The 17,202-nt window shown below is 38.0% G+C and overlaps 1 protein-coding gene across 4 annotated transcripts in view; it reads right to left on the bottom strand.

The window, feature by feature from the left end:
- Positions 1–17,202, bottom strand: part of LOC138821350 (probable ribonuclease ZC3H12C) — a 42,546-nt gene that overhangs the window by 18,598 nt on the left and 6,746 nt on the right. Inside the window, exons 1-2 of one of the 4 annotated variants that reach the window (XM_070013510.1) lie at positions 8,997–9,058; positions 6,303–6,379 (exon numbers count right to left, since the gene is read on the bottom strand). The exons of 2 other annotated variants lie outside the window; for them this stretch is intronic. In XM_070013510.1, the coding sequence (XP_069869611.1) occupies positions 6,303–6,326 (24 nt within the window). In that variant the 5' untranslated portion in view covers positions 6,327–6,379; positions 8,997–9,058. Of the gene's footprint in view, positions 1–6,302; positions 6,380–8,996; positions 9,059–17,202 lie in introns of those variants that run through there. One more of the 4 variants, XM_070013511.1, reaches the window with a different exon arrangement.

Raw genomic sequence — 17,202 nt, 5'->3', positions numbered from 1 at the left:
CGAGGTTCCTCCACATGAGAAAGTTTCAAAGGAGAAAGGCCATGAGATTTCTCTGAGGCAACATTAAATAAGGAGTGAAATTGCCTTTTTTTTGGTCAGTTGTGGAGCTTGAACTCTGGGCCTGGGCACTGCCCCTGAACTCTTCAGCTCAAGGCTAGCGCTCTACCACTTGAACCACAACACCATTTCTGGTTTTCTAGTGGTTAACTAGAGATAAGAGTCTCACAGATGCTCTTGGCTGAGCTGGCTTTGAACCACGATCCTAAGATTTCAGCCTCCTGAGTAGCTAGGATTACAAGGTGTGAGCCACTAGTGCAAACTACGTATTAAAAAAAAAAAGAAGGTTTTGTTCAAGACCCAGGCCTTTCCCATGGTCAGTTGTGTCTCAATCTCTACAAGAGACATTTTCCTGTTTACATTTCTGAGGATGACACATGGAATACTATGCTTTTAAAAAGCATGTTTTAAATGTCATGACAGTTTATATACACTTTTCCCTAAAAGGTTTAATAAAAACCTGGGGAAAAAAGTTAGGTTAAAGAGAAAGAAAGCCATGCTGAAAGGAAAACATTCTTTTATCATGTTGAAAAAAAAAGTTATCCTTAATTTGGATGAAACTTAGCAACAACCTCAATTAATTTCAAAAATAATTTAGCAGAAGGCTGAGATCTGAGGATTGTGGTTTGAAGCCAGAAAAGTCCATGAGCTCTTATCTCCAAATGAACTAACAAAAAGCCAGAAGTGGAATTCAAGGAGTAGAGTGCCTGCCTTGAGTAATGAAGCCAAGCTAGAGTGCAAGGCCCGCAGTTGAAGACCCAGCACAAGTACACACACACACACACACACACACACACACACACACACACACACACACACACACACACACACACACACACACACACACACACACACACACACACACACACACACACACACACACACACACAGAGCTACTGAAACAACATATATTCTGAAATTAAAAAAAAAGACAGCCAACAAGAAATTAAATAATTACAAAGATAATTGCATCCCTTGGCCAGGCATGAGTACCCCTGTCATTTTAGACACAGAGGCTCAGGCAAAAGAATGGTGAGCTTGAAGCCAGCCTAAGCTACAATAGGGTGGCGCTGGTTAATTATCTCCCACTTAGGGATGAGTATAATCTTACCCCAATACGTATGGGCTTTATGAATACTTAACTAGGTAATAGAAGATGATTTTCACCATGATGCTCTCTTAGTCAGTTGGTAAGAACACTGTGGTCTATTTCATTCTATAAAAAAAATTGTTTTTTTCCCCCAGCCTATGCCCATTTACTGAAAGCAAAGAAATTAAGCGTTTCACATACAAGCAACAGTAAACAACTAAGTATGATAAATGAACAAGGCTATTTCTGTTTCTTGAATGTTACGACAGAACGTGTCTGTAGTGCATCAGATGAACTCACAGTGTGTCTATACAAGTATATTTAACTGTCTAAAAATAATTTTGTTGTTTTTCTCTTTTCTTTCAAGTCCACTGAAAATTATTGGTATTTCTCTGCCAGGGACAGACTAGAAAAATAAAGTTGTTTACTCTAAGGACTGTAAACCTATCAGTGGCTTAATGATTAAGGCAATGCTAGTAGTATCTGACCCAAGTAACATTAACCAGCCTCTGGCAGATGTCATAAAACACCTGTTTAAATAACTTAAGAAAGAAAAATGGGAAAATACTTTCTTCTAAAGCTCTTAGACAGAATCTATTCACTAAGAAAGAGCTATTACATAGATGTCAAAAAAAAAAACCCCAAACCAACAACCAGTAGACTTTCTGAGAACACACAAGTTTGAAAGCATAGCTGATAAACTGATGAAAGCTAAATATTATTCTATAACAAAATAAAATTTTATTTGTAAATACTAGAGAAGATAAAAATCTTCAACAATACACTTAACAAAGCTCCTCAGTGTAGAACTAACTCCTACATGTTTCTACAGGCTTCATTCTCTGAGAAAAGAAATAACTGTAATATCAATGTTCTTCTGAGATGGCATGCATTCATGTTGAAGAGAACCAGATTTTTGTTTCTGCATGCACGACAGATAAAGAGAAGTATTCCATAAAAGAGCTCTCTATGTACATCTGCTCCATTATCAGAAGCTGAATCCATTTCAATTTTTCTATTAATATGGATATGCGTGAGGCCCAATTATTTAGAATTAAGGATGGGCTTTCAAAAGCATATCAGTACCCCCTGTGATTTATTAACAACTCTAATATACTAACACCAAATGCAAGTCAGAGATCACAACAGCATCCTAATAAAGGGATGCAGTTAAAAGAAAAAAATCCACTCTGTGGCCTTCTCAGAGCTCTCAGGAAAAGTCTCTTACACAGGGAAAAACCTATTGGACGTTGAGCTGCCTTGGCAACGAGAGGCTGGTTGCTAAGCTGAGCTCCTTTAACATGTCATCATGAATGCTAGCACAGTGAAAGAATAATTTGGTATGAACAAAAGCCTATAAAAGAAACTGGGACTTAAGTGCGTCTGGTTTACCCTCTGAGAACAATGTAGCTGCCAAACCAATCTGGAAGCCCCGACATCATTGTTCAGTAAACCCCACAATCTGCTCTGACTGCACCCAGTGCATTTAATGGGCAACATTTTTGATCTCTGAAAAAGTTTGGGCTTTGCAGTAAGTGCTGTTTGTGAGATAATTCGTCACGATAACAACTTGCTGACCAAACCCCTGAATTGAACTAGGAAATATTGTTTTAATATTGAGCAGTAGTGGCTTTTTTTTTTTTTGAGAGGTGGGGGATTGTATCTTTCATTCATCAGGATGTCTTAGTAATTTATACCTGGGAAGGGACAGAGGAATGAAATGTTTTGGTTTCGGGATAGGTGAATTTTCTTCACTTTTCAAAGACACAAAAGCAGATCTTGCTAATTTTTAAACAGGAAATCAGGTACTCTTAAAAAAGTACTTAAGTCTTTCTATTTTATCTTTAGTGTTTTTAAAGGTATCAATGCACTTACCTAAATCTATTCTAATATATGCTTTTAGTATACGGCTCTGATGTGATAGGAAGAAAAATGAGACCATCAGTGATTTGTGGCTTTTGTTTGGTTTTGTGCTGGGCTTGAAAACTCAGAGCCCTCACTTAGCTTTTTTAGTCAAGGCTAGGACTCAACCACGTGAGCCCTATCTCCAGTTTTTGGTTTTGATCATATTAAATGACTTCAAACTTTCACATCTTAATAGTTGACTACCACATACTTTTAAACTAGTGATAACTCATATAGCTTTTCTGTAACACTTAAATACAAACTTTACAAAGCTGGGTGCTGGTGGCTCAAGCCTGTAATCCTAGCTACTCAGAAGGCTGAGATCTGAGGATCACAGTTTGAAGCCAGGCTGGGCAGGAAAGTCCATGGGACTCTTAACTCCAATTAATCAACTGAAAACCAAATTGGTGCTATGGCTCAAAGTGGTAGAGCATTAGCCTTGAGTGAATGAGCTCAGGGACAGCATCCAGTCCCTGAGTTCAAGCCCCATGACTGACAAATAGAAAAACTAAAGTTTACGAAGTCAGGCTGTTTTTAATGTGAAGGACAACAAATGTAAGTTTGTTTTTTTTGTTTTGTTTTGTTTGTTCAGATTAGCGCTCTATTCTGTTAGGTGACCTAATTTTTTGCTTTACAACTTTCTGACTCTGCTTTTTTCCATAGACAGGCCTCTCCTCTAGACTTCACTGGTTAGCTCAGAGAAAGTTATCTCAACTAAAAAACCAGTTAGATGACATTCAGTTCTTATAAAACTAACGACTACAACATATATATATATAGTGCAAACAAGGACAAATGAGTTCTATTTCTAAGCCTATAAGCAACCTGACTTGAATTAACCCAAATGGTAAAGATTTGGTTGTGAAAATTTATCTCGCTGGGCTCCAGTGGCTCAGGTCTGTAATCCTAGCAACTCAGGAGGCTGAGATCTGAGGATCACAGTTTGAAGTCAGCCTGGGCAGGAAAGTCCATGAAACTCTTATTTCCAATAAAGCTACTAACAAAAGGTTGGAAGTGGGACTGTGGCTCAAATGGAAGAGCACTACCCTTGAGCAAAAAGAAGTTCAAGGACAGCACCAGGCCCTGAGTTCAAGTCCCAAGACCGGCAAAAAAAAAAAAAAAAAAAAAAAAAAAAAAAGAAAAAAGAAAACTTTAGTCTCTTAGAACACTCTCTTACCCCCTTGTAAGTAAAAGATTGTAAAAGGTTGTTGATTCAACATGGCGCACATGGCACTGATAAATTTAGTGTGGCAATATTTTTAAACTGTTCTGTAAAAATTAAATGCCAACCTAAATATTTAAAAATTAAATGCCACCCTAAATACTTTTACAAACTACCAACGTTGTCAATGTGATAGAATGAGTAAAATTTACAAGTAACCTAAGAGACTTTAGAACAAAGGAGAGCATGATTTTTTTTTTAACCATTGCTTAGTACTTTAAAAATAACTGATATAATTTGGAAAAAACCAAAATTCTGATTACATCTCAGAATGTGATATCACATAAGAAAAAAATTACTTTTTTCCTTAGTTCTAAACAACGAATTGTGTAGAGTGCACTATTCAGGCCTTTACTCAAATTCAAATATATATATATATATATATATATATATATATATGTAAATGTCTTCCTAAACTTAAATATTTACTAATAACAATACTCATCCTCATTTCACAAGGCTGCAGCATTGTCAAAGTTTTATAGAGCAGTTTATAATCCCAGAGTTATCATAAACTCCAAGAAGTATGGTTTCACTGTGAAAACTTTTTATCAGGGACCTAGTACAACTGGCCTTATAAACTATATTCCTGAACACAGAATGTGTAGGGAGAAAAATAAAAAGAATTTGAAATAGATTTCTACTTGTTCGGATCTTCAGATTACTGCTGCTATTGCCCTAGAAACTCATTCTTTCCTTGCTTAAACCTATCTAAAACAATAAAGTGTTTGATGAAAAACTAAATCATGATGATTTTGTAGATGATGAAGTGTAACTAATTATTTTAATTCAATCCCAAACAACTACCACACAAAACTTTGTGGTGGCTGAATGCAGCTTTATGAACTTATGATTACTTACTAGAAATTTACTGTTTATACTGAAATTCTTCTGTTTTGTGGGGAGATTTTCTAAAAGTTATCTTTAGATAGCTTAGATAATAATTCACTTGCAATCTAGCCATTTGAAATAGAATCTAGAAAAAAAAAGTTTCCTATTAATCAGGAATATTAAACCATAACCTTGTTAACTCAATTTATCTATAAAGCCTAGAATGCCATGAAAGTCAGTTCTGCTAGTTACCCAAATGGTGATACTATGAGAACAATGAGAATAAAATAATGAATATGTAATGAATACCTACTGCTGTAGTCTCAGAGTCTTTAATTACCATTGTATTTGTGGGAGTGCCCTTGTCGGCATGCCCCTCACTAACAAAGGAAGGATGTCCCTTTGAGCAGATTGGTTAGTGTTCTGGGCAACAGATGTCTTACTAGAACTGCAGTAGACCAGCAACTGGTGGCCTGCCCATCTTCGGAAAACTTTCAATAGACTTATGCATATGTTTGCACAATAGGACATGTGGTAGAAGTGAAAACCTTTTTTTTTTTAACCCTTTCTGCTCTTGTTGTTCTTCTAAGTCTTTGTCTATGCCTCACTATAGAACTCTTGAAAGCAATAGGAATAACATCTCTAATCGAATATCTGAAATGGATGCAGATAGGGGGAAAAACAGGTAGGGGAAATGAGAAACTGTCCGTGAATTTGAAATTGCTGATAAAAGCTTCCTGATCCTGTTAAAAAAAAATTAGCAGTTGAAAACACCTAGCGCTCTCTGTCCACCTCTCCAAGCTAGACTTTTAACACAATGGAAAAGTCTGCCAGATAGTTCCATCTTTGTACAGCAAGCAGGCATGACAGTAACACCTCAGGAAACCTAGGAATTGGACAAGGTAAGCTAAACGTATTTATTATTGAACACAACTTTGTTATAACATCTTTTAAACTCTACAGGATGAAACTCGATATCTGAAGCCAGCAGTAGGCTTCAATTTGCAAAATTCTGGCCTACTTAAAAAAAAAAAAAAGAGAAGAATCTATCTCTGCTTTACAGATATTCAGCCCTGAACTTTCTAGTCTACCAGTACTATGTAATAACTTCTGGGCTTTCATTCAAGGCACTTTGTATCTAACAGTTTCAGATGAACATTGGATTTAGCAAGGCATTAAAGTAGCATAGATACTCACCTTAGCAGGGAAATACAAAGACATTGGTTTCTGTAGCAGCTTCAGCAGTAACTCCTTAACACAATTTTAGCTGCAGCCTTCAGGCAGAGAAGAAGAACAATGAATGGCTGAACAGATGGACAGGCAATGTCTTTGCTTAACCTATTACTGAGCAGAGGAATAACCAATCATAGGCCAGGAAGCTCACAATTAGTTGGCCGGGGCAGATGCTTGAGACAACTTTAGCACCCTGCGTCAGGTTTGCAGGATTCGAAGATAAGCAAGTTGATGTCATTCTGGGGTCTGCCCCGGGCAGCATGTGTATTAACTACGGGTGGGCAGCAACAATAGGCCATACAAAGCCTGCTAGTAGGCAGCTGCTCAGTGAGAGCAGTCATTATGCCAACAAGAAAACACCTGGCTTGGGCAGACTCAAGCCTGGGCCTTTCCTGGTTGTATTGCATGAGACAAAGAAATCAATTATATTTTAAAGTAGTAAAAGTTGCATGTTTTTAAAAAGTTGAGGCTATCACACTGATCTATGAGCTTTGCAGTTTTTGTTTGAGAAAGAAAATGAAGTATGTCCAAGTAGCAATTAAGTCTTGCAAGCAGTCTCTTTCATAAGTGAGTTTGTGGTCAATTGAGATGGAAGTTTCGAGCCAACCTATTTCCCCGGTAATAGTGGGAAATCTGTATTTTTTTTAAAATGACAGTGGAGATAAAATTGTGAACTATTAAAAGGCTTATAGGCTAACAAACATAATAAATAGAACTGATTGTTAAAGTAGGTTCATTACAAATGTAGAGGTAAAACAAGTTTGATCCAGCTTGTGTCAGGAGAGACATTCATGCCATAATTAAATAAAACAATAAAACAAAAGCTGAGATCATCAGAACAGCCCATCCTATCTACCTATAAAAGCTTTCACTATAGAATACTAATTAGCTGTGTCATTGACAGTAAAAACAAATAAACAACAACAAAAAAACCTTTTACTCTGTGCTAACATATAACATACTTGTGAGATGTATTTGTAGTTCCTAAACTTTGAAAGATGTAATATTCAAATTTCAGCTGAGGATGAGTTAACATTTAAAAAGTTATTTTTAGAAGAGTATAAAGTATACAAAAAACAATCCCCTTGGTGAAAAAGCTTGTGAGAGACCTGACTTTTCTTCTGTTTCAGACTTTAGGACCACTAGCTTGTGAGGGTTGCATGGTTATATTTTGAGTAGGCTCTGGTTTTGAAGAAATTCAATCAAACTGAAACACCGTAAGGCACTGTAAGGGTACTTACTGTCCATCTAAGAAAACGGCAATTCATACCCAATATCCACCCTACTACTTATTTATGTGATGGATAACTCTCTCCCTCTCTCCCCTCACTTCCTTCCAGGGTAATTAAATTCCAGTATAGGCTACAGCTGCTTGTTTTTGATACAGGTTTATCATTTATAACTATATATATTTTTTTGGCATGGGAACATAGCACCTAACAGGGAACTCTAGTGATACAAAGCATCACAAACAATCTGAAGTCATTTCTTTTTTATACACAAGTAGGAATTACTCACAATTAGGATCACTATGAATCCTTAAGAGAAAGTAATACCACTTTGAGACTGCTGGCCATGGCTTTTGTGTGCTTACTCAGATGCAAATTGGATTTTACCACGGACAAAATAAAAGAGGATGATCTGGTCTATCTGGTGAAAATTTTTCCTTTTTAATTGTCTCACCAAAACATTCCTTTTTTTTAAATTTAATTTTATTTTATTTGTGAACATACTGTACAGAGGAGTTACAATTACATGGGCAGGATAATGCGTACATTTCTTACCAAGCATTGCAGCCCAAAACATTCCTTATGCTTTCTAAAAACCTAAAAAGTACTGTTGCTAAAAAGAAAAATAAAAGGTATGATATTTTAGATCATTTTCCTTGAAAGAGCTTAATATTTTCCTCAAGTATGTGATTCCAAAAGTGCTACCATGATTTTAAATCTGTGTCAACTGCTTTGAAGTAAATATAATCACTGGCTTCCGAATGTCAAAAGAATTATAAAGCAACCAGGCCTGGTGCAAATGGCTAGTGCTTGTAATCCTAGCTACTAGGGAAGCTGAGATCTGAGGATCTTGGTTTTTTAAAGCTAGCCCAGGCAGGAAAGTCTGTGAGACCCTTATCTCCAATTAACTATTTAAAAAAGCTGGTTAAAAGAGCTGTGGTTCAAGTGGGAGAGCATCAATCTTGAACAAAGAAGCTAAGGGAAAGCTCCCGTCTTCAGTTCAAGCTCTAGGACCAGCAACACACCCCTTCCCCCCACTATCAAATAAAAAAATTCTGAAGCAAAGATTAATTCTCCCGGCCCCCCCACCCTGCCAGCCAAGTATTATAGTGCTACTGCATTAATGAAATAGTTAAGCCAAGAAAGATAAAGCATCTACAGTATAGTTTGTGGTGAATTACAGTGTGAATGGCACAGAATTCAAACTCCCTTTTGGGTTGAGCAAATGAACAGAGAGGAAGAAAGTCAGCATTAACTCCTTCTGCCCTCTACATGGTAGTTCTTTTAAAAGGTGAAGAAAAAACACCAAAAAGCAAGTATCAACCCTGAGAGGGCGGCGGCGGCTACGGCTACAACTAGTAAACTGAAATTCTTCTGCTAACTCAACTAATGAGTTTAAGTTATAGAAAAGTGAAAACGCATAGCATACCTGCATGCAAATGTAGTCACAACCAGAACCTAAGGAAATGCAACAGCAGAGGTGTTCACAGGAAGAGCCCCGGAGGTCAGTATTGATGAATCTATACTACCCTCTTTTTCTTTTGAATGTGGCAAAGGGAACTACTTAATATGAATGAATAGACAGGTTCTTTACTTTGGGTTTTCCTCCTTCTCTTATCCCTGTCTATAGTTAAGACTCCACAGCTCTCATTCAGCAGAAGAAGAATCTCCTCTTCTGTTCCTGGGAAGACAAAGAATGAGAGAGAGCTCACCAGCAAGGCTGACCTATAGTAAATAATACATAAATAAAGGCAGCAATCTATACTAGCTAATCAGACCCTGCTGTGGCATTTACAGCATCTCCAGGGCTAATAGTGGATCATGTTAAGCACATTAAAACCTCTATAGGTGGACAGAGGACCTCAGTCCAGCTCTCTTAAGTCACTTGGCTCTGGTCCACTGTCCTGCAGGGCAAACAGAAACAACTGGAATAAGCTCTGTTTGGGGGAATGGCAATAAATGCCTGAGCACTATGCACACACATTTAAGAAAGGAAAAAAGGAAGAAAAAAAAAAAAGGAAGGAAACTAGTACAGCTTTGGTGTTTACTAAAATTTGCCATTCTAAGTGTGGGTCTGACATCTGAGCCTTGGGCCTTGTTGCAGTTTTCTAAGCAATGAATATGAAATAAGGGAGATAAGAAGCCAGTACTTGGAATCAATTCTCTTGGCTAGGGGTGATTCAAGTTGACTTTCTAATACCTCTCTCTTACCATGAGCTCTGGTGGTCCTAACAAAAGCACCAAGGAAGTAACAATATGACCCGAGTTTTCTCATTTGTGCATGCAAAGGTTAAAAAGGCTAAAAAAAAAAAATCAGGAATTGGGGATTTAGTGAAAGAGCACTTGCCTGGTAAGTACAAGGCCCTGAGTTCAATCCTCAGCTTTGCCAAAACAAACAAAAAAAGAGTAAAAATTCTAAACCAAAAACGGTCACTACTTTTAGTTAAAAAAAGGAATGAAAAAGAAGTCAACCAACTGCCCACCCAACCAAGAAAGTAAATTCCCAGTCATAGTGTGAAAGGATAGAGGAAAAGCAACTGGGCACTAAATTAATATCCGAGTGACATTTAGGAAGTCGAATGAGTCATGAAACATGTCATGTAAAACTACTCTTCTGAGTCTAATTTGAAGTGTGAAAGACTAAGCCACAAATCATGGTGGTATGCTTCTTCTTCAGAGCCAGGTCAGCAGAAAATGCCCTGCTTTTGCTCTGTAGTTGTTAATGCTACTTTCCTTTCCGTAAATGAGTGCATTGTAGAGGATCAGCCTGAGAATATAGCCTGGATAAATGAAGTCACCTTCTCTCACTGTGGTCCTGGCATAGCATTGGGGTGGGGGGAGCGGAGGAGGGGGAAGTAGGGCAAGGGAGACAATGCAGATGATAATAAGTGAATGTCAGGCAGGTGGTGGTAGGAGGTAGGAAGAAACTTTGACTAAGGAAAGCTTCTTGGCTAGTGTAAGGCTTGTGTAGACACCTAAATATTAATGAGCCTATGAAGACCCATGGCTTGCTGCCTGATGCCCGTGTGCAGTCTTAGTGATGGGATCAAAGCTCCAATAAAAGAGGCTCAACCCAAATTCCTCTTCAACCTTGTGTAGTCATGGCAAAAAGTGTCCTCTAAGAGGAATGTCCCCCTGTCTCTATTTGGACTTATCATGGCACCTCTGTTTTGGACTCTCCAAACTTATGAGCAACAAGTTTCTATTCTTTATAAATTACTCTGCCTAAGGTCTTTTTTATTTTGGGATCGGGCAGCAGCAAAATTTAAGACAAACAGGTAAGAAGGCTTGAGACTGGCAAGATATGCCCATGGAGTAGCAAGGTGGCCAGGGTGACTGGTGCCTAGTGAGTGGAGGAGGATCTGAAGGAGAGGCCAAAAAAGGAAGGCCAAGAGAGAGCTCCCGAGGGCAGCCCTCCTCAAAGTTTTAAACTGGGACGATCTTAAAGATTCTGACTTAGGGTCAGGGTAGTGATGAGTCTACATTTTAACATGTCCATAGGTGCACACGGTTGGTCCATGAACCCCTCCCATCTTTAGTAGTAAGGTTACAGGTTACAAAGATGACTTTGGATGAAAACTATAAGATGGGCTTTTTAAAATAAGTTTTTTATTGTGAAAATACTGTACAGAGGGGTAATAGTTACATGAGCAAGGTAATGAGTACATTTCTTATCAAGCATTGTTGCCTCCTCCTTTGTTTTTCCCCTACCATCCCTTCCCTCCCATCTCCACAATTACACTCCCCTTCCCCCCCCCACAAATTGTAAAGTTCGTTTTCAACATCGCATCTTGTATATCTCACTGTTGCAATGGGTCCACCTGTATCCCCATTTAAACAATTTTTTCCCTTCCCCTCCACAAATTATACCAACATCAAATACAGTGAAGACAGGGGTTATACCATGGGGGAGGGACATACAAAGCAACAAAAAAAAATCACATGGTACCTTATAAATACGTTAGAAACAATAGCAAGAAAGAAAAAACCACTTGTGTCCTTATCTTGGGGTTCATTTCGCTTAACATCATCTTATCTGACCCTTTCTGCTTGTCTCAGACATATACAAGTTATTGCAAATAAGGGAAACCATGTGACCTATGTTTCTTTGGGCCTGGCTTACTTCTCTTAATATAATTTTTTCCAAGTCTTTCCATTTCCTAACAAGTGGGAGCAATGCCATTCTTTCTGATGGAGGCATAGAATTCCATTGTGTATATATACCACATTTTCTTGATCCATTCATCTACTGAGATGGGTTTTTGTTGTTTCTTTTCTCTCGGTACTAGGCTTGAATACAGAGCCTGGGTGCTATCTTTTACCTTAGCTCTTTTGCTCAAGGCTAGTATTCTACCACTCTACTACAGCTCTCCTTCTTTCTTTTTGCTGGTTAACTGGAAATAAGAATCCTATAACTTTCCTACCTGGGTTGGCTCCAAGCCTCAATAATTGGATCTCGGCCTCCTGAGTAGCCAGTATTACTCTTTTGAGAGAGAAGTGCCAAGACTTTTATTCTAATGTCCTATAACTTTGGGCTTCCAGTTTTATCCCAGTGATCTTTTTCTATTTCTGAGCCTGTGCCACAAATGATCTGCCTGTGCAGATTCATAATTGATTGGGTATCTTGTATTCACAAGTCTTTTATCATTCCATTTCCTTCATTTTCTTATCTTTATCCTGGCTATTTTTACATGTACAGGCTTCCAGATGCATCTTCGAATTGTTTTGACAATTTTTAACCAAAAAGCTATTGGGCCTTTGATAGATATTGTGCTATAGTAACTTGAAAAGCACTACTGATTTATTAAATTACTCATTCAAGGCTAATTTATTGAAGCGTGCTTTTCCTTTCAACAGAGTTCCCTAGATTTCTTCATGGGATATTTATACAATTCTTGTTGAACTTGTCTTTATATTTTGCTTTTTGTTTTTTACTCCTGTGAATGGAGGCTTTCCTTCTCCCATTTTAATTTTTCAAGTAGCTGTTGCTGGTATCTAAAAAAGACTTGTTCTTGCCAGTCACCAGTGGCTCATGCCTGTAATCTTAGTTACTCAGGAGATTTTTTTTTAGGAGGCCAGTTCAAAACCATCTGGGGCAGAAAATGTGAGACTCTTAACTCCAATGAATGAGCAAAAAAACAAAAAATCAGAAGTAAGGGCTGGAAAGGTGGTTCAGAGGTAGAGTGCTTGCCTCTCATGCATGAGGCCCTGGGTTCCATTCCTTAGCACCACATAAACAGAAAAGGCTGAAAGTGGTGCTGTGGCTCAAGTGGTAGAGTGGTAGCCTGGAGCTGAAGAGTTTGGGGACAGCACCCAGGCCTAGAGTTCAAGCCCCATGACTGACCAAAAAAAGTCAGAAGTAGAGGCCTGGCTCAACTAGGAGAGCACCAGCCTTGAATGAAAAAGCTAAGAGATAAGGCCTAAGCCCTGAATTGAACCCATTATTGGGGTGACTTGAAGTCTCAATATCGGCACGAAAATAAACAAACAAGTAAATAATAAAGACATTCTGTAAATGTAAAATCTTAGTACACTCCTGGCCTCTTTGCCTCCTTCCTTATCCCTTCAATTGATCTTCCTGAATGTGCTACTGTGTGGGTATGTGTACAAATGTGCCTTGTACAACATGTGGAAATTAAGGAATCAGCTCATCTTGTTTCTCTCTCTTGGAAGAAATACTTAATCCATTGGTTTGGTGGTGGGGAGGGAAAGACTACTGGGAAGCAAAAATATGGTACTTAAATGTATCAAAGTTGAGAAAGCATTTTTTAAAGTAAATAACAGCAGGTTTCATCAAAAAGGTTTTACTCATTGTAATCCTGATTGTCTTTTTAAGAATTCACCAGACTAAAGAGCCCATCACACATTGAGAAGCACGAGAATTCCAAATGCTCCAGGCTCATAAATGAAAAGTATTTCAGGATTCTAACCTGAGAATCCACACTGGACCGTTCTACTTACACTAGGTCCATACCATTGAGTCAGTACCCAACAGATCCAAAAGCACAGAAAAAAACGGTAAGCGCTCATTTATGAGTAAAGTAGAAAATAAACACCTGCCATCGACCTGTTTATTTTGGGGACTGCTCAGGCCCAAGACTCAGCGCCCAGTAGCACACTTGCCAAATTAAAGAGTTCCAAATCACTTTCTCCACCTGCCTCGTCTCTACTCAGGTGCTGGCCCAGCACGGGGCAGTCTCAAAGCTAAGCTCTAGCTGCCAACCCTGTGCACGCTTCCTGCCAGCCAGGCCAACAGTAAATTTCCTATCTCAACCCAATTCACAAAATTAATCTTTTTTTTTTTTTTTGCTTCTCAGTTGATTGCTGATTTTTTTTTAATCACACGTTAAACATAGCACATTGATACTCTGAAGCTAGAAGATCTTTCTTATTTCTAAGATCAGGATCTGACTCAGAATAGTAGCTGCTTCTTCTTCCCTGCTGATGGTCTTAACCCAAAGGGAGGCTTTAAAGAGCTTAGGGGCAGTCTATCAATAAAGACAGACAGTGAATAAAAACCAAAAGCAGAAATAAATTAGGAAACAAAAATTAAAAGTCAAACTGGTTAATAAAAGCAAAACTGATTGAGTAGCTTACGATTCACAAATCTCTAGGTTCAATCCCCCAGCACCCAAATCAAGACAAAACAAAAACTGTGGAATAAAATGGAAAGTTGGTTCTAAATGAGTGTCTCTATAAAGGAAAACCAAAAAGTTCAGGGAATACCACAAACGTGACAAATGTAATGTCCAATGAAATGGGAAAAAATTCCTTAAATGCAACAATTCTTCAGAAATCTCTATGGCATTTAAAATCATTATGGCTTTGAAATCAAGGTTGGCTTAAGAAGTTGCAAGCAGGAAAAACCATAGAAGACATAAAAAACTCATTAAAGATTTATATCCTCCATTCCACTCCTAACAAAGGATGCCGTGTCCACAGGTTCTACGATATTTCTAGCAAAACCTCAAAAGCATCCATCCAGCGACACCTATGTCTAGATTATTCTAGGATACTAGAGAAGATGGAATGGCATCCCAACTACTCTATTAGGACAGCGTAACTGTTGACACAACCCAACAGATGGACCTAACCTAAAAAAGTATGTATACAGAAAATCCTAAATGTAACCCAAGCAAATTACATAATACATTCATATTATAATAATATATACTGACAAGTAGGGTTTCATTCCATGGTAACAGATGATCTAATATTAAACAGCCTTGCTAATTGAGCTCAAAGAGGTACTAGTTAAAAGGTTCCTGTGCTGCACTGACTATCTGACTATGGAAGATGACATGAGAAAACCAAGGATGTCTACATTTGGGGGTTGAGTAGCAGCACTTACCAAACTGTGAAAAAAAAAGTAGATTTGGGATTTAAAATTTTTTCTTAGGTAATTTTAGTTTCAGATACTAGTAGCAATCCAAATGGATCTGTCCACAGACAGAAGTACACAAGAAGTTATGTGTGGAGATATAAAGGTGGCTATCACTGTGATATATATATATATATATATGTATATATATATAGTATATATATACTATATACTATATATACTATGTATATACACTATATATACTATTATATATTATATATACTATACTATATATACACTGTGATATATATAGTATATATACTATATATATACTATATATATACTATATATATATACAGTAGGTCATGGTGCTTGAACTCTGGGCCTGGGCGCTGTCCCTCAGCTCTTCAGCTCAAGGCTAGTGCTCTACCACTTGAGCCAGAGAAACACTTCTGGTTTCTTAGTGGTTTATTGGAGATAGGAGTCTTACAAACTTTCCTGCTTGGGCTGTCTTTGAACCGTGATCCTCAGATCTCAGCCTCCTGAGTAGCTAGGATTACAGGCATGAGCCATTGGCACCTGGCTCATAAGTTATATTTTGAAATACAACTTTGGATGGATCTACTCTGGATGAGGATGGAGAAAAGTCTGGGAGTGACATTTTAGTAAGTTAAGGACAAAAGAGGCTTTATCTGGATTTGTGGATAAAATGTTTATATACTCTGTATTTGCTACACTTGATCACTTACCATGCTAAATTAGAATTTTAGTACAAAAACCATTTAATGAGCCCTTGATGATATCACAGCATGGTTTGCCTACCAGTCTTGGAAAGTTTCAATTGCACTGCTATTTGTGGGGAAGATGTAAATTACTGAAATTTGTTTCTTGGAGGACAGGAATTTTCCAGTTGTGTTGTATGGAGATTACTAAGGGGATCAGTAAGAAAGGCTTAAAGTACCTGATCCCAGAGCTTCCTCTGAGTGAAGAGTCAACTCTCCCTTTACCACTCACAATGAGGACTACCACACATACTTTTATGGAAATGACACAAATGAGCAAAGAGTGAGTCTTAAAAATTTACACCAATGAGACAAGGATAGAATTATGAAGAGGGATGAAAGCCATAAAATTTCAGCTTTCCTGGCTTTATATTGACTGTATGTATGTCCAATCAAAAGTGAGAGCAAACCCTAAACACTGAAAAAAAAAGACTGACAATTTTTAAGATATTTAGAGATTTGATAATGAAAAGAAACCCCCTAAAACATGCAGATCTACTATGCTTCAGAACTTGTATACATAAGCAGGCAACACCTGTGTTAGAAAAGAGCCACAGGCATTTTAGACATCCAATGCCCACCTGAGCCACTATCAGCTTTCAAATTATAGACTAACTATCCCTTATTCCAGTGCATAGGATCAGACTTTTTTGGATTATTTTTTGTCATTTGTGGGGCTTAAACTCAGGGCCTGGGTGCTGTTCCTGAGCCTCTTTGTGTTCAAGGCTAGCACTCTACCATCTACCACTTGAGTCACAGTGCCACTTCCAGAGCTTAATTGGAGATAAAGAGTCTCATGGGGATTTTTCTGCCCCGGCTGGCTTTGAACTGTGATCCTAAGATCTGTATCTTGAGTAGCTAGGATTAGAGGCATGAACCATCAGCGCTCAGCTGGGATTTTTTTTAAATGTTTGGGGTTTTTCTTGAATATCTGTGTAGACAAGAGACATCTTGGGTACAAGATCCAAGTCTAAACATGAAATTCACTTATGTTTCATATACTTTATATACACATGACCTAAAACAATTTTTATACACTACTTCAAATAACTTTATGGCAGAAATTAAAGATCTGTAGTGTGGAATTTTCCCTTTGTGGTCATGTTGGCACTGGACCTTTGGGACCTTGGAGCGTTTCTGATTTTGGAATAGGGGATGTCCAATTTATATACAATGAGGATACATATTGATCGTTCATAATACATAATGAGAGTTGGGACATACATACCTTAACACATATCACCATCAATGTCCCCATTCTACTCCACCATAACAGGTATTATGATCACCATTTTATGTAGGCAAGGAAACTGAGGTGCAGGGAAATCAGTAAGATCATACATAAGCAGCAAGCATCATAACAGGAACGCAGATTCAGTCTCTGGCTCTACAAAACAAGTTTCTTAGCACTATGCCCTTCCTTGTCTACTAAATTAACCAAACCAGGCCATGTGGAAGGTGAGCCAGGCCAGTGGAGTGTACATAGAAACTAGCACACCTGCATTGCTGGTACAAACACAAACTGCTGCAAC

Source organism: Dipodomys merriami, unplaced genomic scaffold, assembly GCF_024711535.1.
Source record: "Dipodomys merriami isolate MVZ:Mamm:240054 unplaced genomic scaffold, mDipMer1.0.p SCAF_91, whole genome shotgun sequence".
Taxonomy (NCBI): Eukaryota; Metazoa; Chordata; class Mammalia; order Rodentia; family Heteromyidae; genus Dipodomys; species Dipodomys merriami.
This window is presented reverse-complemented; position numbering and strand designations above follow the sequence as displayed.